Below are 22,573 nucleotides of genomic sequence, written 5' to 3' on the forward strand. Positions count from 1 at the left end.
AAATGGCAACCCACTCCAGTGTTCTTGCCTGGAGAATCCCAGGGACGGGGGAGCCTGGTGGGCGGCCGTCTATGGGGTTGCACAGAATTGGACACGACTAAAGTGACTTAGCAGCAGCTTTCCCAGCATATGCATTTAAAGATCAAAATTGTTCTGCATCCCAGATGTTTTGATATATTGAACTTTCAATATTGTTTAGGTCAAATACCTTTTAATTTTCAATGTGAATCTTTGAATCCTGGCTTATTCAGAAGTAGGTTGCCCAATTTACAGATGTATCTTTCTTGTTCTCTGGTTTAATTCTACTTTAATAAGAGGTGCCTCATAGCCCCGGAAATAGTCCACCATTGTTGGGTGTAGTGTGCCACGTAAGATAGTTCAGTTGACTTGCCTAATCATAATATTCAAATTTTCCATGTCACTGATATTTTTTGTCTAGTTGTGCTTATGTCTTTGGAGAAGGCAATGGCAACCCACTTCAGTACTCTTGCCTGGAAAATCCCATGGGCGGAGGAGCCTGGTAGGCTGCAGTGCATGGAGTCGCTAAGAGTCAGACACGACTGAACGACTTCACTGTCACTTTTCACTTTACTGCGTTGGAGAAGGAAATGGCAACCCACTCCAGTGTTCTTGCCTGGAGAATCCCAGGGACGGAGGAGCGTGGTGGGCTTCCATCTATGGGGTCGCACAGAGTCGGACACGACTGAAGTGACAGCAGCAGCAGCAGCAGCAGCAGCAGCTTATGTCTTGCAATTCATTTTCTACTAATTTAATATCTTCTTCACTATTTATTTCATATCTTTGTTTCTTTAGTCCTTCATTCCCCCTTTTTTTCTATTAATTTAGTGTTGCATTTTATACTCTATTAACACTTTAGTCATAGTAAAGAACCTGCCTACCAATGCAGGAGATGTAAGAGACGCAAATTCAATCCCTGGGTTGAAAAAATCCCCTGGAGGAGGGCATGGCAACCCACTCCAGTATTCTTGCCTGAAGAATCCCTTGGACAGAGGATCCTGACAGTTTATAGTCCATAGGGTCGCAAAGAGTAGGACATGACTGAAAGAGCTTAGCACACGTGTGCACGCACACACACACACACACACACAATACTCTTTATATTATGCTTTTAGGAGTTCACTAGAGATGACCATCCACATCCTTGACTCTTAAAGTCTACCTTAAATTTGTATTTTACCACTTCCTTGAAGAGAAGAGAAACTTTAGCCATCCGGTCGCTCAGTCTTGTCTCTTTGAGACCCCATGGACTGCAGCACGCCAGGCTTCCCTGTCCCTCACCAACTCCCAGAGCTTGCTCAAACTCATGTCCATCGAGTCGGTGATGCTATCCAATCATCTCATCTTCTGTCGTCCCCTTTTCCTCCTGCCTTCAATCTTTCCCAGCATCAGGGCCTTTTCCAGTGAGTCAATTCTTCACATCAGATGGCCAGATTATGGAGTTTCAGCTTCAGCATAAGTCCTTCCAATGAATATTCAGGACTGATTTCCTTTAGGAGTGACTGGTTTGATTGACTGACTTCCTTTATGATTAACTGGAGAGAAACTTAAAGCAGAATAAATATTCAATAGTTTTAAAATGGCTAGTATCTTCCCCTGATAACTCAGTTGGTAAAGAATCTGCCTGCAATGCAGGAGACCTTGGTTTGATTCCTGGGTTGAGACGATCCACTGCAGACAGGATAGGTTACCCACTCCAGTATTCTTGGGCTTCCCTTGTGGCTCAGCTAGTAAAGAATCTGCCTGCAACACAGGAGACCTGTGTTCGATCCCTGGGTTGGGAAGATCCCCTGGAAAAGGAAAAGGCTACCCACTCCAGTATTCTGGCCTGGAGAATTCCATGGGCTGTATAGTCCATGAGGTCAAAAATAGTCAGACACAACTGAGCAACTTTCACTTTGACTTCAGTACTCTTTCTGATGCTCTTTTTGCAGTTCAGTGCTTCCAAATGGACTCACCATCCTTTAGCCTGAATACTTTTAATACTTTTTGCATGCAGATCAGTTGGCAACCAATTCTGCCTGTTTTTGCTTATTTGTACCTCTTCTTTTTTTTATCACTCTGAATATGTTGTTGCATTATCTTTTGGCTTCCATAGTTTGTATTACAAGTTAGCTATCAATTTTATTCCATAGTTTGTATTGCAAAGTCAGCTATCAGTTTTATCAATAAAATTGCTATAAAAGTGCAATAAAATGCCTCCTTTGAAGGTAATATATCTTTATCTCTGGCTGATTTTAAGATTTTCCTCTTTGTCTTTGATTTTAACATTTAGGCTGTGCTTATTTTATCTTATCCAGCTTGAAGTTGAGCTTCTTGAATCTGTGTTAATGTTTTTGACAGTCTTGGAGTATTTTTGGCTTTGTGTCTTCAAATACTTCTTGTGTTCTGTATTCTCTCTTCCCTCTTTCTAGGGCTACCATGATACGTATGTTAGACCATTTAACTGTGTCTTATATGTCTCTTACATTCAGTTGTGTCTTTTCCCCCTCCCATTTTCTGTGTATCAGTTTACAAACTGTTTATTGACGTTTCTTTTTTTTCTTCATCAAGTCCATCTTCTCCTCTGTCTGCTAAGTCACTTCAGTCGTGTCCGACTCTGTGCGACCCCATAGGCGGCAGCCCACCAGGCTCCTCCATCCCTGGGATTCTCCAGGCGAGAACACTGGAGTGGGTTGCCATTTCCCTCTCCAATGCATGAAAGTGAAAAGTGAAAGTAAAGTCGTTCAGTCGTGTCCGACTCTGTGCGACTCCATGGACTGCCGCCTACCAGGCTCCTCCATCCATGGGATTTTCCAGGCAAGAGTACTGGAGTGGTGTGCCATTGCCTTTTCCATCTTGTCTGTCTAGTCTGCTATTAAACCTACACAATGAATTTTTATTTTCAGGTGTTATGTATTTCAGTTCTAGACTGCTTGATTCTCTTTATCTTTTAGATTCCAACTCTAGATTGAAATTGTCTTTTCCTTCATTTGTCCATTTTTTTCCACAATTTTCTTCACCATATTTGTAATAATGATTTAAAGTCCTTGTCTACAAACACCAACATATGAATTATCTGTGAGTCGGGTCCTCTTGTCTGTTTTGTTCTTTTGTTTATTGGTCATTTTTTCCTGATTCTGAAGTTCTCATAATTCTTTATTGTATGCCATACATTTTATATATAAGAATTACTGAGATTAAGAATGATTTTATTTTCTCTCATAGAAGGCTCTCACTTCCCTCTGTTAGCCAGACATGATAAGGAGCTGATTATCTCAAAAACTGCAGTTGAGTTGAGTTGGTCTCGGTTTCAGTTTTATCAACCCATCTATCTCTGTTTTTGTCCCTGCTTCTTGATATGACCACCATCAGCTTTTGATTGAGAGCCAAGCAGTGTTCTGTCTTCTTATCCCTGTATACTATAAACTGCCCTTTGGAGTTCTGAGTTTGAGTCTTTATTCTCTTACATTATAAAGCTCCAAACTTTGGAGGAGATTGTTAGCTATTTGTTGTAGGCTCCTCCCTCTAGTATTTACTTCTCAGTTCAGTTCAGTTCAGTCACTCAGTCATGTCCGACTCTTTGTGACCCCATGAATTGCAGCACACCAGGCCTCCCTGTCCATCACCAACTCCCGGAGTTTACCCAAACTCCCGGAGTTTACTCATGTCCATCGAGTTGGTGATGCCATCCAGCCATCTCATCCTCTGTCATCCCCTTCTCCTCCTGCCCCCAATCCCTCCCAGCATCAGGGTCTTTTCCAATGAGTCAACTCTTCGCGTGAGGTGGCCAAAGTATTGGAGTTTCAGCTTCAGCATCAGTCCTTCCAATGAACACCCAGGATTAATCTCCTTTAGAATGGACTGGTTGGATCTTCTTGCAGTCCAAGGGACTCTCAAGAGTCTTCTCCAACACCACAGTTCAAAAGCATCAATTTTTCGGCACTCAGCTTTCTTCACAGTCCAACTCTCACATCCATACATGACCACTGGAAAAACCATAGCCTTGACTAGACGAACCTTTGTTGGCAAAGTAATGTCTCTGCTTTTGAATATGCTATCTAGGTTGGTCATAACTTTCCTTCCAAGAAGTAAGCATCTTTTAATTTCATGGCTGCAGTCACCATCTGCAGTGATTTTGGAGCCCCCAAAAATAAAGTCTGACACTGTTTCCACTGTTTCCCCATCTGTTTTCCATGAAGTGATAGGACCAGATGCCATGATCTTTACTTCTAAGCACCGCCAAACTTCAGATTTCAGTGCCATTCCAGCCATACCTCATCCCCAACTGCCCATACAGCCGGTGTTAAGCAAATGTCCTGTGGAGAAAATCAGCTACATGTTTGGGGTCCCTCAGGGTTTCACTTTGTCATGCCAGCTCATGCAACTGTCAGCAAATCCACTTGTTTCTCTTTTCCCTGGTAGAGTTTCAAATAGGTAGAGTTTCTCTGCCTATACCAAGCCTATGCTTAATCTATGGTCAGAATCAGCAAATGCCCCTATAGACGAAAGCATTTTATCTCGGAAGGACACTTCCCTGTTTGGAGTTTTATTTCAATAATGATGTTGCTTCCATAGATCTCCAATGACTATAAAATTATGTTCTTAATGTGTATCCTTTACCCCACCTAGTTATTGTAGCAGGAGGGATGGCTCCCTAGTAGACTGTTACATCTTACTTGGAAGCTCAAGTTTCCCCTGACATTGAATATTCTTCTACAATTTAAATGGTTACATAGCTTTCCAACAATTAGAATACATTTTGTTCCATGTTATATTTTCTAATATTTTTGGAAATTTAGGAAGTAGTTTTTCATCTTGTAACAAATATTCTTATAACCAAATGTCTGGTTACATTTTGTTGTTGTTGATTAGTCACTAAGTCATGTCCAGCTCTTTGTGACCACATGCACTGTGGCATGCCAGGCTCGTCTGTCCTTCACTGTCTCCCAGAGTTTGCTCAGATTCATGTCCATTGAGTCGGTGATGCTATCTAACCATCTCATCCTCTGTCGCCCCCTTTTCATTTTGCCTTTGAGCTCTCCCAGCCTCAGGGTGTTTTCCAGTGAGTCTGCTGTTTGTATCAGGTAACCAAAGTTTTGGATCTTCAGCTTCAGCACTAGTCCTTCCAATGATTTTTCAGGGTTGGTTTCCTTTAGGATTTGCTGGTTTGATCTCCTTGCAGTCCAAGGGACTCTCAAGAGTCTTCTCCAACATCACAGTTCAAAAGCATCAGTTCTTCAGCACTCAGCCTTCTTTATGGTCCAGCTCTCACATCCGTACATGACTACTGGAAAACCACAGCTTTGACTATATGGACAAAGTTGGCAAAGTGATGTCTCTGCTTTTCAATACACTGCCTAGGTTTGTTATAGCTTTCCTTCCAAGGAGCAAGCATCTTTTAATTTCATGGCTGCAGGCACCATCCAACATGATTTTGGAGCCCAAGAAAATAAAATCTGTCACTGCTTCTACTTTTTCCCCTTTTATTTGCCACAAAGCAATGGAACCATATGTCATGATCTTTGTTTTTTCAGTGCTGAGTATCAAACCAGCTTTTTCACTCTCCTCTTTCACCTTCATCAAGAAAGAGGCTGTTTAGTTCCTCTTTGCTTTCTGCCGTTAGAGTGGTATCATCTGCATATCTGAGGTTGTTGATATTTCTTCCGGCAGTCTTGATTCCAGCATGTGATTCATCCAGACTGGCATTTCTGATGATATACTCTGCATATAAGTTAAATAAGAAGGGTTACAGTTTTTCCAGTTTTGAACCAATCAGTTGTTCTCTGTCTGGTTCTAACTGTTGCTTCTTGTCCTGCATACAGGTTTCTCAGGAGACAGATTAGGTGGTCTGGTATTCATATTTAATGCTTTTTCTTAGTGTAAATCCATAGATATGGAAATATTGTGTCAATAGGTATGCATTACTTTGTTTGGACATTTTACAATTTTTGATAGATATTGGCAAATTTCTGCCAAGAAATAGTGTATTAATTTACTTTTCAATGTGTGAGAATTCCTACTTCCTTAAGACTTTCTCCTCAATATGCTTCTTATTATGAAGTGTTCTGAGCCATAAAAAATATAACTTATTAATTTATTGGCATCTATATTTTGCTTAAAATATTTTAAATTGTATTGTTTATGGTAACAGAAAAACAGATATAAGCCCATTTAATTTTTTCAGTTTGGTTAGTTTGGCACATAGGAAATACTTATCAGTATTTACTGATTGATTTAGGGTTATCTTGCTTTTCGCATCTTCCTTTGAATATATTAAGAGAATTTTTCCATGATTTTTTCTTTCAGTAAAAATGAAAAATTTGTTTGTTGAAAGATATTTCATATATTGATATGAATTGGTAGAAAGTATAAATTACTGGTAGAAAGAAAGGTATTAACTCCTTTCTTCTTCTATATCTTTTTTATTTGAACTTTCTACTTGCCTCTGAGCAAACACAAAGACCTTTGGATTTTGTATGAGTCTAAAACTTATAAATCATGTCTTTCCTTGATATGACCTGCTTTGGATATCAGCAATCTGGGTTACATGGTTTTTCCATTTTAGATTTGGTAAACTCCTGTACTTCTGGAGAGAAAAGGAATTCTTCTTAATCATCAGCAGTGATGCAGTTAAAAATATTTTTTTCTTATTCCACATGCAAAACTGTTCAAGCCAACTAGTTAAAGTTAATACTTGTTTGAGTTTTGTTTCTTCTCAGAGATACTTTTCCTGATTAAAAAGTAAGGCTCTTAAAAGGACACACGATTCTCAATATTCAGAAAATATGTACTTATCCTTTTCTTTTTAAGTTTACCTTACCATTTTAAAGTACAGAAAATTTCAAGTGCGTATAATAGCCAAGAATGTACTCTAATGTACACCATTGTGCCCACTGCCATTTTTGCAATTCCCATCTTTCATTTTCAGTTAATGATTTTAATAAAAATGCTCTTATCTTAGAATTCTAATGTTTTTCCGTAAGTATCTCTTTACTGTATCATTAAATGTTTATTCACTAGGTATTTAGTCTTTATATTTTTCTCAATCTGGTTTTTTAAAGTAGAGATTTCATTTTTCATGTTTGTCTCAGTTTTTATTAGTTACTAGGCCATTTATGTTAATTTTGTTCTTCTTCGTGCTCTTAAATGAAATAATATTGAGTATTATTGCCTGTTAAATGATGTATATGAGGGGACCCTTGAACAGAACCTGTGAAGTGTTACCTTGAAAATACAGTGGATGTATAAGCACTGAAGACTTTTCAAATGTTGAAGCATTTTTAAAGGTAGATAGATTCATGCACATCCAGAAAATGGTTCTCATTCTCTTTGAGCAAAAACTAGTATGCACAAGCACCATCTCTTTATTCCTAATTTCTTATTGCAATAGACATTCTTTATTGTATTTTTATATCACTCATACAAAAATGATTGTTTCAGTATGTTATGTAGATAATATTCCTGATTGCTTTGTGTATTGTTTTTAGTTTGTTTACTTATAAAACTTTTCAAAAAACCACTTAACAAATATGCACAGGGTTCTTATCTTTAAATTTTCACTTTTTATAAATGCTCACACACGCACATACATTCTCTCACATTTCTGGAAGACTGTTGAAGAGTGGATTTTTTTAAAGACTGGGGCTGCTATGGTGAGGCTGAGTTAAGTGGGGGGAATGCCATGTTGCTGAAGGTGAGGGTGTGCAGTTACTTAAGCATTAAATCCTAATAGCACACTAGATTCTGGGGTGAAGGCCAGTGGAATATTTTTACTTGCTCAGGCCTTGGAGTTATGCAAACAGAAGCTATTGCAAACTCAGAGTTTCATGATTGAGAAAGTAAACTTGTACATTTGTGGGTTTATTTTTTTTTTTATAGGTTCAAAAAGGCATTTGAATCAGAGCCAACACTACAGTCAGGAATTAATTATGCGGTCCTCCTCCTGGCATCTGGGCACCAGTTTGAATCTTCCTTTGAGCTCCGAAAAGTTGGTAATTACAGCTTGATGTTTTACATGGAATCAAAAAAGTGGATCCAACTCAGTGCAAAGAAAAAGGGTCTTTCATAGATAGTTCCTTTGCTTTCTGTCTCATCTGACTTCCTGAAAAAAAAATTATATCTCCTTATTTAATGTTTCATGCTATTGTGCAGAATCTTGATATTGGGATGTAATTAGATTTTTAATTTATTTCATCTGATTCTAAAAATCCCCTAGTTGATATTTTTTTATTCTCTCTCAGTGTGTGTGTGTTAGTCTTTAGTCCTGTCCAACTCTTGGCGACCACATGTACTGTAGCCCGCCAGGCTCTTCTATCCATGGGATTCTCCAGATAAGAATATTGGAGTGCACTGCCATTTCCTTCTCCAGGGGGTTTTCCAGAGCCAGGGATCCAACCCGGGTCTCCTGCACTGTAGACAGACAGTCTTTACCTGCTGAGCCTCCAGGGAAGCCCATTCCTTCTCAAACTCATATTAGAAATAGGGGCTTTGCATTTAGCCCACAACTCCCGAATAAGGTAGTATTCTATGAAACATCAGGAAAGTTTCCTATTTTAGGTTAATTTTGTTTTCCTGGTGCTGAAAAAAAAAAAGGGAAAGAAAGACTTCTGATACTCCCTGTTTCTGTTTCTCAGGCACACCTGCCCTATGACTTCAGCGTTGCTTCTGGTAGAGCCTCCCAAGACCCTAGAACAGCAGGTCAAGCAGATGGAGTCTTGGCAGTGACTGGTCTCCTCAGAGACCATCTCTGAATTGTAGCCATTGATAGAATGTGCTTTTGTCCCTTTTATCAGTGGACATTGTCTTACATGCTGACCCCTCTTTGGAATTTTTAAAGATTAGGACATCTTAAGTGAATAACTTTTGTATGATTTCCTTAGTTCTTGCTTTGATAACATTTTTAAGGTTCTAGATACTGAATACTGTGTAAGGTAGTCAAATTTTCTATCTCTTGAATGTTGAACTGTCTTTTTGCAGAGAAGCTTTCCAACTCTCATAGGAGTTTTTACTACAGACAGAAATGTTTTTCCATGGTTTTTGTAGAGGAAAAAAAATTGATCTTAGTGAAGCTGTGAATTATATGTAGACAAAACTTTTCCTTTAAGATTTCTAACTGGACAATGTTTTTAATCTTTCATAAAGAAAAAGTGAGCCCTGGGTGTTTTTTTACACTATTTGGGAAGGGCTAATTAAATAACCATATGTATATTCTGGGAAATCTTTGAAGGCAAGTAAAGTATGAGTATTAAATTCTTTTTAAAAGCCCAGACTAAAAGAATGATACAGTGTTTGTCACTGCTGGATTGCAGTGGTATTCAATGCACAGAGTTTTATTTGAATTCATTTTTTTTAAGCTGGAAAATGAAATCAGAAAAAATACACTGCAATGTGTACTTTTCAGAAATTATCGTCATAATAAAATTCTCCATCTAAAGTTATTTTTAAAACTCTATACTGATCCTATGTATTGAGCTTCCCTGGTAGCTCAGTTGGTAAAGAATCTGCCTGCAATGCAGGAGACTGAGTTCAATCCCTGGGTTGGGAAGATCCCCTGGAGAAGGAAATGGCAACCCACTCCAGTATCCTTGCCCGGAAAATCCCATGGACAGAGGAGCCTGGTGCTCTGCAGACCATGGGGTCGCTGTATTAGTGATCTAAAATGACTTGTATTACTCTGTTCTTGAACTTGAGGTTGAAGCCTCCATATCTTTACAGAAATTGGCATTGATTTGCATGTATAGGTAGAGCAGTAACATAGTGGTTTGAAATGTATCTGTTCTAAATTCTCTTTTTTAAGTTAAATGTAGATTAAGATGGTCAGCACTCTTCTAAGGGAGTAGATCTTAAATGTTCTCACTACAAAAACAAATGGAAATTATATGACATGATGGAGGTGTTAGCTAATGCTATAGTGATCATTTTGCCAGATACAAGTGTATCAGATCAACACGCTGCACATCTTAAAATTACACAATGTTCTGTCAATTATGTCTTTGAAGAACTGGAGGGAAAAAAAGGATGATCAGCACTCTGAGGTTTGAGGAACTGTGATTAATGGAATTTTGTAAAGGAAACACACTTCAACTTTTTCCAGGAAGAGCTCATTCATAATACACGTTGAACAAGCATTTGAAAGCATATGAAGTTGAATTTTTAATTTGGAAATTGCAAAACTTACACAGACTTAAAATATGACTTGACAATGAATTTTTAGTTCCCATAAAAGCTAAATTTTAGGCTTCTAAAATACTGTGATATACACTGGAAAATGTATGTCCTTAAATAACTGAAAGGGGATTCCCAGGTGGCTCAGTGGTAAAGAATCCGCCTGCCAATGCAGGAGACATGGGTTCTATCCCTGGGTCATCCTCTGGAGAAGGAAATGGCATCTCACTCCAGTATTCTTGCCTGGGAAATCCCACGGACGGAGGAGTCTGAAGGGCTAAAGTCCATGGGGTTGCAAAAGAGGTAGACACAACTTAAAGACTAAACAATGATGATACTAAAAGGCAGTTAAAGCTCACTAACTTAGATTCTACTCATAAATTATGCTAAGAAGTATAGGTTGACCTAAAATTAATGTTTATATGGTAAAATAGGATTAAAGGGATTTTCAGGGAAAAACAGATTGATTAAATGAATATTTTAACATAATAATTGTATTAATTAAAGTAATTAACTTACTAATTAACAACATATTTGAGATATTTTAAAGATATATAGTTGCATTCTTTTTTAAATCATAACTCAGTTCTTGTGTTCTGATAGTATTCATTTTTCTTTATGAAATCTTTTCTTTAGATGTATTTTGAAATTTATTTATAAAGGGTAAACAATGAAAATTAAGATGTCATAAGATGATTATTAAGCCTGAAGCTTTTCAAACATATTATCTTAAGTTTAAGAATTCTAATGTTAAGAATAATTCTTAACTGTTATCATCTGTTAACCAAAGACTGTTAATTCTAGTTGTGTGTTTGTTTGAGGTTATGGCTAATTGTTTCATGATCTGTGTTTTCAATATCCCAGTTTTTGAATAATCTTTGGTATTTGTACTGTTTAGAACTAGGATTTGGAAACAACCGCATCTTTTATCTTTATCCTTTTTCCAGCTTCACAAGACTTAAAATTAATAAGCTTTAGTTAAATAAAAGATGTTTCTCCCGTGTTCTGTGGAATTTTCAACCATGAGACACTTTATGAGATGATGATGTAATAAGAGAACAGTGTGATTGGAATTGAGACAAACCACTATTTGAATCTTATTTTCAGGGAGCCATAAAAATAAAATTTGTGTTACTGAATATAAAAATCCATGACTCTTAAAAGATAATCAAGAAAAAGAAATCAAAACAAAAATAAAATCCATCACCAACCACAAAACAACTCATTTGCTGTCAATGGAGGTGACCAAATTCTCAGAAAATTTGAAATTACAGGGAACAAAGTACAATACTTTCCCTTCCTTTTAAAGGGATACTATAGTTCATCCCTGGAGAAGGAAATGGCAACCCACTCCAGTATTCTTGCCTGGAGAATCCCATGGACAGAGGAGCTTGGTGGACTACAGTCCATGGGGTCTCAGAGTCAGACCTGATTGAGTAGAGCCTAGATCATCCAGTTGAGGAGGTAAAGCTCTTCTTAAGATATGCTACATACTAACTGTATGTTTTTAAGAATGTTTTCTTCAGAAGAATGCTAGCTGATAAAGTAGAAGGACTGATGAAACTGATAATGATAGTGATGCTAAGATAATGATTCTGACCAGGATCATCGATTAGAACTAACACCATTAGGATGTTTATTTTTTTTTAATTTTCATTTGCCATATTTACATGAAACCCAAGCTCACCAGCAAATTGCTTACCAATCACAAAGAAACAATGCACCCATACAATTCATTATATATATCCCCTCCAGGGGTCCAGCTGTCAGTGATCCACCCAGCATGGCTTGATGGCTGGACTTTTGCCAGCTGATACAGAGAACATGAAATAAGCGGCATCTCCTGTGAAACGTTGTTCAGTCGCCCAGGCATGTCCGACTCTTTGCGACTCCATGGACTGCTACATGCCAGGCTTCCCTGTCCTTCACTCTCTTCCGGAGTTTGCTCAAACTCATGTCCATTGTATCAATAATGCCATACAACAGTCTCATCCTCTCTCACCCCCTTCTCCTCCTCCCCTCAGTCCTGTGAAATAGTCTCACCAAAAATGTTTAACCCAAGCCTTAAGATTTAACAGTCAGTTAATAGAATCACAGTTGGATAGAGAAATAAGTCAGACAACACCAAGAAATGCTATCAGCCAGATCCAGAAGGTCAAAACATTCTACAGGACTCCCTGCCTGGTCTCTTCAAAAAGTCAACGTCATGGAGAAAAGTGTGGGTGGATTGGTTAGGTTAAAAGATATTTCAGTTCAGTTCAGTTGCTCAGTCATGTCCGACTCTTTGTGACCCCATGAACCACAGCACGCCAGACCTCCCTGTCCATCACCAACTCCCTGACTCCACCCAAACCCATGTCCATTGAGTCGGTGATGCCATTCAACCATCTCATCCTCTGTCGTCCCCTTCTCTCCCTGCTCTCAATCTTTCCCAGCATTAGGGTCTTTTCAAATGAGTCAGCTCATTAGAGACATTTTTAAAAAATGCAATTAATGATTCCCGTTTGGATTCCCGTTTGAAAAAACAAAGAGAACAACAACAAAAAGCTATTCAGTTCAGTCGCTCAGTCGTGTCTGACTCTTTGCAACCCCATGGACTACAGCACTCCAGGCTTCCCTGTTCATCACCAACTCCCAGAACTTGCTCAAACTCACGTCCATCGCATCAGTGATGCCACCCAACCATCTTATCCTCTGTCGTCCCCTTCTCTTCCTGCCTTCAATCTTTCCCAGCATCAGAGTCTTTTCCAGTGAATCAGTTCTTTGCATCAGGTGGCCAAAGAAATTTGGGGAACGGTCGGGGAATTTGAATCAGGATGAGACATTAAATAATATGAGAGAATTATTATTTTTATTAGGTGCAATAATCAAATGCGGCTTCCCGTGTAGCTCAGTGAGTAAAGAATCTGCCTACAATGCAGGAGATTCGGGTTCGATTCCTGGGTTGGGAAGATCCCCTGGAGAAGGAAATGAAACCCACTCCAGTATTCTTGCCTGGAGAATCACGTGAACAGAGGAACCCAGAGGGCTATAGTCCATGGGGTCGCAGGTGTCAGACACGACTAAATGGCCACCACCAAGGATTTGGGAACATGAAATCAGTTACTAAAAATATCTAACCATCTAAAGACCTGTTCCACCAGTTTCCCTGGAGCACAGAGTGCCTCATTCTCCACCCTGAATTCCCCTCAGGGGGTGTTGAAGCTCAGCAGCCAGGGTTCAGTCTCCACAGAGGCAGAGGTCAGATGCCCTTGTTGTTGTTCAGTTGCTGACAAGTGTTCAAAAAAATGATCAAGGAGAATGTGTAGGAGAATTTTTATACTATAACACAATATTTAAGGGTGAAATCTGTAATTTTATCTGAAATGGTTCAGCCAAAGTATTCAGGGAGATGAAGCAATAGCAAAATGTTAGCAGTTGTTGAAAATGTGATCATTGTAGCATTTTTCTACTTTGATGTATGCTTGGAATTCATCACAATGGAAAGTTAAGCTGGTAACAATCTAACCTCCACCGGGGCTGTGCGACCTTCAACAAGTTGCTCAACATCTCTCGGCATTTTTTTCTTTCCATTATTGCCAAAGGGACTAATCTTTGATTGTGGTGGTTTTGCTTTTCAGTCGTTCTGTTGAGTCTGACTCTTTGTGACCCTATCGACTACAGCATGCCAGGCTTCCCTGTCCTTCACCATCTCCCAGAGCTTGCTCAAACTCATGTCCATTGAGTCAGTGATACCATCCAACCATCTCATCCTCTGTCATCCCCTTCTCCTCCTGCCTTCAATCTTTCCCAGCATCAGGGTCTTTTCTAATGAATTGGTTCTTCCCATCACGTGGCTGAAGTATTGGAGCTTCAGCTTCAGCATCAGTCCTTCCTATGAATATTCAGGATTGATATCCTTTAGGATGGATTGGTTGGATCTCCTTGCAGTCCAAGGGACTCTCAAGAGTCTTCTCCAACACCACAGTTCAAAAGCATCAGTTCTTCCATGCTCAGCCTTCTTTATGGTCCAATTCTCATATCCATACACGACTACTGGAAGAACCATAGCTTTGACTATACAAACGTTTGTCAGCAAAGTAGTGTCCCTGCTTTTAATACATTGTCTAGGTTTGTCATAGCTTCTTCCAAGGAGCAAGTGTTTTTTAATTTCATGACTGCGGTCACCATCCACAGTGATTTTGGAGCCCAAGAAAATAAAGTCTGACACTGTTTCCATTGTTTCCCCATCTATTTGCCATGAAGTGATGGGACTGGATGCCATGACCTTCGGTTTTTGAATGTTGAGCTTTAAGCCAGCTTTTTCACTCTCCTCTTTCTCTTTCATCAAGAGGCTCTTTAGTTCCTCTTTGCTTTCTGCCATTAGGGTAGTATCATCTGCATACCTGAGGTTATTGATATTTCTCCTGGCAATCTTGAGTTCAGCTTGTGATTCATCCATCTCAGCATTTCCCTTGAGGTACTCTGCATATAAGTTAAATAAGCAGGGTGACAATATACAGCCTTGATGTACTCCTTTCCCAATTTTGAGCTAGTCCATTATTCCATATCTGGTTCTAACTGTTGCTTCTTGACCTGGATACAGGTTTCTGAGATAGCAGGTAAGGTGGTTTGGTATTCCCATCTCTAAGGATTTTCCAGTTTATTGTGATCCACACAGTCAAAGGCTTTAGCATAGTCAATGAAGCAGAAGTAAATGTTTTTCTGGAATTCCCTTGCTTTTTCTATGATCCAACAGATGTTGGCAACTTATTCTCTGGTTCGTCTGCCTTTTCTAAATCCAGCTTGAACATCTGAAAGTTCTTGGTTCATTTACTGTTGAAGCCTAGCTTGGGGAATTTTGAGCATTACCTTCCTAGAGTGTGAAATGAGTGCAATTGTGTGGTAGTTTGAGCATTCTTTGGCATTGCCTTTCTTTGGGATTGGAATGAAAACTGACCTTTTCCAGTCCTGTGGCCACTGCTGAGTTTTCCAAATTTGCTGGCATATTGAGTGCAGCACTGTCACAGCATCATCTTTTAGGATTTGAAATAGCTCAGCTGGAATTCCATCACCTCCACTAGCTTTGTTCATAGTGACTCTTCCTAAGGTCCACCTGACTTCACACTCCAGGATGTCTGCTTCTAAGTGAGTGATCACACCATCGTGGTTATCTGGGTCATTAAGACCTTTTCTGTCTGGTTTTGTATATTCTTGCCACCTGTTCTTAATATCTTCTGCTTCTGTCAGGTCCATACCATTTCTGTCCTTTATTGTGCCCATCTTTGCAGGAAATATTCCCTTGATATCTCTAATTTGTGTTGTTGTATGGGTTGAAAAGAGTTACCTTTTCAGTGTGCCATGCTAGGGCTAGGCATATAATGAGTGTTCAATAAAAATGTCATACCTTTCTCTGTTAAAACAGCTCCTGCAAAATATAAAAACTATGATAGAAACTAAACTATTAAAAAATCTTCAATTCTTAGAAGTCAACCAGTTCTAATTAGAACATTGTCAACATTTAAATTGCCTAAACAGATGATTGAATCAAAGAACTGGTATTTAAAACAGCAATGACATGCTGTTAATTGCTTATAAATTTTGCCAAAATTTTTTAAATAGTGAAAAATAGCCAGATAGTAAGGACTTGGTAAAAAGATAGAATCATCCATCAGCAATAGTGCTTTAATAATTTGGTCCTAGCAATCAAAAACCTTAAAAGTGCTATAGCCTGGGACCAAGCATAACACTACCTCTGAGACTCTATCCCATGGAAATAATCCTAATTATGGAACAAATATCATGTACTAAGATATTTATTCCTCTATTCCTTGGATGGGTAGGTGGAGGGGGCTTGGGGAGAAAGGGATCCTAAATATAAAAAATTAGAGCCATATTCTTAACTCCAAACTTAAAAGATTACTATCTCCTGTAGAAACAGGTTTCATACATCATGTGGAAAGACCATAAATGCTAATTCATAAAAGATATATAAACATATAAAGACAGTCAATCTCAAAGCTTTAAAAAAAAGCATGTTTCCTTTTGTTCTTCATTACATTGGCAAAGATGAAAGGACGTAATATTACCCATAATGTGTGCTCAGCCACTCAGTCATGTCCAACTCTTTTCGACCCCATGGACTGTTACCCACAAGGCTCCTCTGTCCATGGAATTTTCCAGGCAATAATACTGGAGTGGGTTGCCATTTCCTATTCCAAAGGATAGTCCCCACCCAGGGATCAAAACCACATATCTTGTGTCTCCTGCATTGGCTGGCAGATTCTTTACCACTCACCACCTGGGAAGCCCACTACCATAATATCAACACTAAAATGAGCATATCTCTGTCCCCAGCAAGTCCACGTTGAGGATTTTATTACAAAGAAATAATTGAACAAGTGCACAAAGCCATGTGTACAAGAATATTTATAGTGATAAAAAGCAGCTACCATCTTCATTTGGGCAAATAAACCATGACCCATCTGTATACTAAAATACTGTTTGCCATTAAACAAGAAATACATTTTGTCCAAATGCTGAATGATTCAGAGTCGCATCATTTGACCAAATTATGCTAAGGCCAAAGTTAAGATGACCTTCATAGAGTGAACTTCTGGCATGTGAGAATAAATCTACATTTTAATTTTAAAACTAATAGAATTTTACTGTTAAACACTTTCATAGTCCCTGTTTAAATGTTTAAATGGTCCGATGCTACCTTAGTCCTACATTCATTGTTCTGAAAGTATGAAACAAAAAAAAAGAAATATTCATATTCAACTGAGGTTGAGAGACACACATTTTTAGTATCTAATTTCCCCCCTACACTTTCTTCTTCCATTTATATTTGTTGTATTTTTTCTGTCCAGGTAGGATATCATAGATGTTGTTGCATACACGTGCAGTTTTTTTTCATCTCATGAAATTTTAAGGTGGCAAAGCTGTTCTCTTTTTAAATTATCATCACAAAATGTGAAGTCCCAAATGGACTTTTTCCTAAAATACTCATGGCTTAAGTGGAATTATATAATAAAAAACAGCATAAGGTTTTTTAAAGGTTGTTTTGTTTCATTAAAGCATAATTTAAAAAAAAAAGGTAAATTCATGACTCTCCGAAAATATAAAAGATTCTATTTAATTCAGTGAACATGGAAACAGTAAGAGGCTATGTCCTGTTTAAAGTGCTTTTAAGAAGCTAATGTTAGTCATTCAGTCACGTCTGATACTTTGTGACCCCGTGGACTGTAGCCTGCCAGGCTTCTCTGTCCGTGGAATTCTCCAGGCAAGAATGCTGGAGTGGGTAGCCATTCCCTTCTCGAGAGGATCTTCCTTGGAGATAAGGTAATCATAATTTAAGAAAAATCTTAGAATCAGATTTCTGAGTTTGATTTTTTAAAAGCTATTTTATAACCAGCCGGTTATAAATATTAGATATTGTTTCACTAGACAGGAATGCAAAACACAAATTAACAAGGAAACTTCTCTAAGCCTGAGATCATTTATTGTTGTTATTTAGTCACTAAGTCGTGACCAACTCTTTTGTGACCCATGCCTTGTCGTCCACCAGGCTTCTCTATCCATTGGGTTTCGCAGGCAAGAATACTGGGGTGAGTTTCCATTTCCTCCTCTAGGAAATCTTCTGACCCACAGATGAACGTGCATCTCCTGCATCAGCAGGTGGATTCTTTACCACTGAGCCACCAAGGAAGCCCAAATACAAACATATATAATAATTCTGGAATGATGTACATCAATGTGAAGTTGGCAGTTATTTGGAGGTTTTCAAATCGAAGGGAAATTTTCAGTTTTTTCTGTGTACCTTTCTGATTAGTCTTTTTTTCTTTCTTTTACAATGAACTTAAGCCCTTTTAAGAATCAGAAACTTAACAAAGGTATTTTAATCTGAAAGGAGGAATGAAAGCTTGCTTTTTAATAAAGAAGTCAGCTCTGCCTGCCTGTGGTGTGTTTGTAACGTTCTTTTTCCTATTCATCTTCTAGGGGTGAAGCTAAGTAGTCTTCTTGGTAAAAAGGGAAACTTGGAAAAACTCCAGAGCTACTGGGAAGTTGGATTTTTCCTGGGGGCCAGTGTCCTGGCCAATGACCACTTGAGAGTCATTCAAGCATCTGAAAAGCTTTTTAAACTGAAGACACCTGCATGGTAATAGTAAACTGTTAGGCGTTTATAGATTTATTTTTTTATAAAAGCTCCTATCACTTGTTTCTAAATCGTTAAATATGTTGAACTGACAACTAGATGATTTTATTTGCTTAGAGACTGAAATGCACAATCTAGAGGAAAAAGTGATTGATGCTCATAAACAAAATGTATTGATTGTAGGTTCTGATGACTTCAGACACAGGTGATATCTGATGGCCACCAAGCTTAGCCTTTCCATCACACTGACCAACCTACTAGCCCAAGTTGGCCAGTATCTCCTACTTGAATCATACACACACCTCCAACTTTACATGTGCAGCTCTAATCAGCAGATTCACAAGCTTCTATCTCAGCTTCCCAGTCTCTGCTCCAAACATGTGCCCTCTGTTTCCTTCATGATCTAACCTCCCTCTTAGGACTCTCATTCTTGAGTTGCACTTCTTTGTTACTTATAATTTCCTAACACTTTTAGATGTTTCATATATTATGTGTGTTTTTCTAATTTCAAACAGTTCTTGGGATGCAACCAAGTCTCATCACTATGGATGTGGTAACTGGAAAGATTAAAACAAAATTCCATCTGTATTTGAGACTATTTTTAGTGCTAATTTTATTATGCATCTCATGTAATGATTGACTATTAGCTTTAAAGATTTTTAAAGGTTAACTGTGAGATGTAGAAAACAAACATATGGACACCAAGGGGGGAAAAAGGAGTGGGGTAAATTGGGAGATTGGAATTGACATATGAACACTACTAATACCGTGTATAAAACAGATGATGAAATAGAACCTATTGTATAGCACAGAGAACTCTACTTAATGCTCTGTGGTAACCTAAATGGGAAGGAAATCCAAAAAAGAGGAGTATTTGTGTGTCTGTAGCTGATTCATTTTGCTGTATAACAGAAACTATCACAATATTGTAAAGCAACTATACTCCAATAAAAAATACTTTAAGAAAAATAAAGTTTACCTGTGACATCAGGAAAGGCTCAAAGCAGCTCAGGACTCAGGCTCCTGATGTTTTGTCATCAGAGGGACCATTTGAGGAGATGCCCTCCACAGTAGACCTTCGTGGCCTCTTTAAGCATTTGGTCACATTCAGGTCTCCCTCATTAGCAAATACTTCCCAGCATCACTCCCATAATGATCTTTCTCAAATGCATGTCTGAGCCTCCCCCTCCACTAAAATCTTTAAATCAGCATACTTTAATGACTCCTCACAGCCTAAGGGATAAAGTCTACCTCCTTGGCGTGGCAAAGGTTTGCCCTCAGTCACTAAACCTCAGTCCTTGTCACACCCCAAGATTTACACTGCGCTCTGTTTACACTGAGCTTGCATGATTCTGGCTTCTTGCTGCTGTGTCTCAACACACGATGAGCATCGTCTTCCAGTCCTCTCCTCCACCTGGGGAGCATTCGCGGGTCATGTCTATACCTAAATCCCACGCCAGCTTAAGACCCTTCCCCACAGCCAGACAGAAGGTGGTGGATGTTGTTACATAGACTTCTGTGTGTGATCCACTTGTCTCCTGAACCTTTCTTCTTCCGTGTTTAGTCATATTTCTACTGACTACTTTATGACTTTTGGCAGTTTTCTCTCTGTGAGTTAAAGCTCCATGGGCATTTATTTCATGGTGCTCAGCACCTTTTACATTTCTGTCTCCTTGGCCCTGCGTGCAGCTTGAGGACAGGGTTGTACTGTCAGTAGCACGCTGACAGCAGGCATTCAGCGAATGACATGAAAATAAATGAACCAATAAATGCACACATATCCCATGCGGTCAAATTGGTTGTTTCTTTATGAGGACCATCCCGATGATGGTTGAGGAGGAGGCTGGAGCGCAGATACAAAGTTTCAATTAGAGGTCTCTTGGCCTTTGTTAACAAGAAAACAGGCATTGTTTTGTGTAGTAGTGACAGCAACCACAAAACAATGTTCTGTTCCCATTAATTTAATGTTAATTCCATGTGTGTAGTTTATCGTTTACAAAGTGCTTGCATACCCATTATCTCCTATAATTATCTTACTCCTCATATTTTCTTGACTTTTTCCTTCGAGGCAACATCTGTCTTGCAATTTAAGGATGTTCATATGATGCATAGGAGCTGAGTTACTTCAGAGCAAAATAATATTTCTTATGATGGGTCTATTTAGAAAGATTTCCCAAAGGAAGATATTTTAAAGCAAATGCATTAACACTTTATTGAGTAGAATATAGGCATCACTTTATTTATTTTTTTAAATTTTAAGATATTTATTATTGTTTATTTATTGGGCCCCCTGCATTGGAAGTGCAGTGTCTTAGCCACTGGATTACCAGAGAAATCACTAGGCTTTACTGTAAAAGTCATGTTTTAAGTAGATGTTTTGTTCAGTCCACGTTATGTAAGCTGTCTAAGCCTTAGTTTCCTCATCTTTAAAATGGGGGGAAATGGCCTACTTTATTGCATTTTTGTGAGTTTTAAATGAGATAATGTGATAGTGTATGACATGTAACAAAAAATGAAATTTGGTGACTTGGCTTGTGTAATTATTAATGCCATGTTTAAATCACGTTTACAGAGTAAGACTGGGATATGTGGGATTAGGTAGTTCTAAATTTGCCTATTACAAGTTTTATATCGTTTAATTTTTAGGTACCTCAAGTCTATCGTAGAGACAATTTTGATATATAAGCATTTTGTGAAACTGACTTCGGAACAGCCTGTGGCCAAACAGGAACTTGTGGACTTCTGGATGGATTTCCTGGTCGAGGCCACAAAGACAGATGTCACTGTAGTTAGGTTTCCAGTAAGTACTCTTCACTTAACTCTAAGGACGTTTATGTTTTGTTCCCTTTATTTAAAGAACATCTTGCACTTGTGACTGTAACAGTATTAATGTGCACTTTTTCATGCACAGCAAGTGAAGATGGTCATCTGGTTAAAATACTTATTTTCTACAAATTGGTGTGCTTTAGCTTACTTTAAAAAATAACTGTCACAGTCAGAGAAAGAAGATACGTTTTCATGTTTTTGCCATGAGCCTTGGTGGTTTCCTTTGATAAGTTGTAATGTGTGCTTTCCCAGGAAAAGATTATCTCTTAGCTCAAGAAGTCAAGATATCTTCATATCAGATGAATGGGTGCTTTTAATTCATAGTGCAGTTTTGTTGACATTATCACCGTCAATATTGTCAACGTTATTGTGGTGAAAAGTGTCAGGCTCACCTGCATTGTTACTCCATCACTACCGCTTACTACCCATGTGGGTCAGAGTTAGATGAAGTGTCGCTTTCTACAGTGCTTTAGAGCAGGGATCCCCAACCTCTGGGATCTAATGCCTGATGATCTGAGGTGGAGCTGATGTAATAATCATAGAAATAAAGTGCACAATAGATGTAAATATACTTGAATCATCCTGAAAGCTCCCCACCACCACCACCCCCCGGCCTGCCACTTCATCCATGGAAAATGTGTCTTCCATGAAATTGGTCGCTGGTGCCTAAAAGGTTGGGGACTGCTGCTCTAGAGGATGGGAAGTGATACTTCATAGGTTCTGGTCTGCAACTCATTATGCCTAGTTTCTATCAGATTGAGATATTTAAATGTATAACACACATACACACACTTTAAAAATATATTGTCCACCTTAGCTGGTTCCACACCCATCCTGATAATTCTTGGAAAATCATCCAAAGCACTGTAGCTTTAGCACCCAATTCAAGAATTACTGGCAACTGACTGTATACACAGACCTCTTCCCACGTCAAAGTGATGCCAGAAATCTGTTTGAGCTCTGTTAGTCTCAATCCTTCATACTCAGTGGTGATGACAACTCATAATTCTTTTTATAAAATCTTGTTTTCTAGTGCTCGTTGGTAGGATCAAATGTTTCATTTAATTAAATCTATCCCTGGCATTAACACACTTCCTTTGCTCTTGCTTCCAGAGGAAGCCATAGCTCAGCAGGATCTTTCGTTGAAAAGGCTTTCAAACTATAACACTTCACTCTGTTTTCTATCCTGGATAATGTGTAGCCTAGGAAAATACTTCTCTCAGAATGGGCTGGCAGCTGGCCTTTAGCTGGTACTTTGATGATAGTAAATGTGGTAGTGAAAGAAGACAGCACAAAACTGAAGTATTTAATCAACTGTTGACTTGATGGACTAAGAAAGTTGGCCATGAGAGGAAACCACTTATATTAGTGATTCTGAGCTAATTTAAATCACTTTAATATGAATTAGTTTGTCATAATTGAATGTAAAAAAAAAAAAAAAAAAAA

General features: G+C 38.5%; 1 protein-coding gene across 1 annotated transcript in view; it reads left to right on the forward strand.

The window, feature by feature from the left end:
- The window catches only part of MAP3K5 (mitogen-activated protein kinase kinase kinase 5), a 231,453-nt gene that overhangs the window by 119,443 nt on the left and 89,437 nt on the right, over positions 1-22,573 (forward strand). The window contains exons 10-12 of the mRNA XM_010844304.1: positions 7,879-7,991; positions 18,145-18,304; positions 20,948-21,101. Of these exons, the coding sequence (XP_010842606.1) occupies positions 7,879-7,991; positions 18,145-18,304; positions 20,948-21,101 (427 nt within the window). The remainder of the gene's footprint in view (positions 1-7,878; positions 7,992-18,144; positions 18,305-20,947; positions 21,102-22,573) is intronic.

The sequence above is a fragment of the Bison bison genome, unplaced genomic scaffold (assembly GCF_000754665.1).
Source record: "Bison bison bison isolate TAMUID 2011002044 unplaced genomic scaffold, Bison_UMD1.0 scf7180017864198, whole genome shotgun sequence".
In the NCBI taxonomy this organism is placed as follows: domain Eukaryota; kingdom Metazoa; phylum Chordata; class Mammalia; order Artiodactyla; family Bovidae; genus Bison; species Bison bison.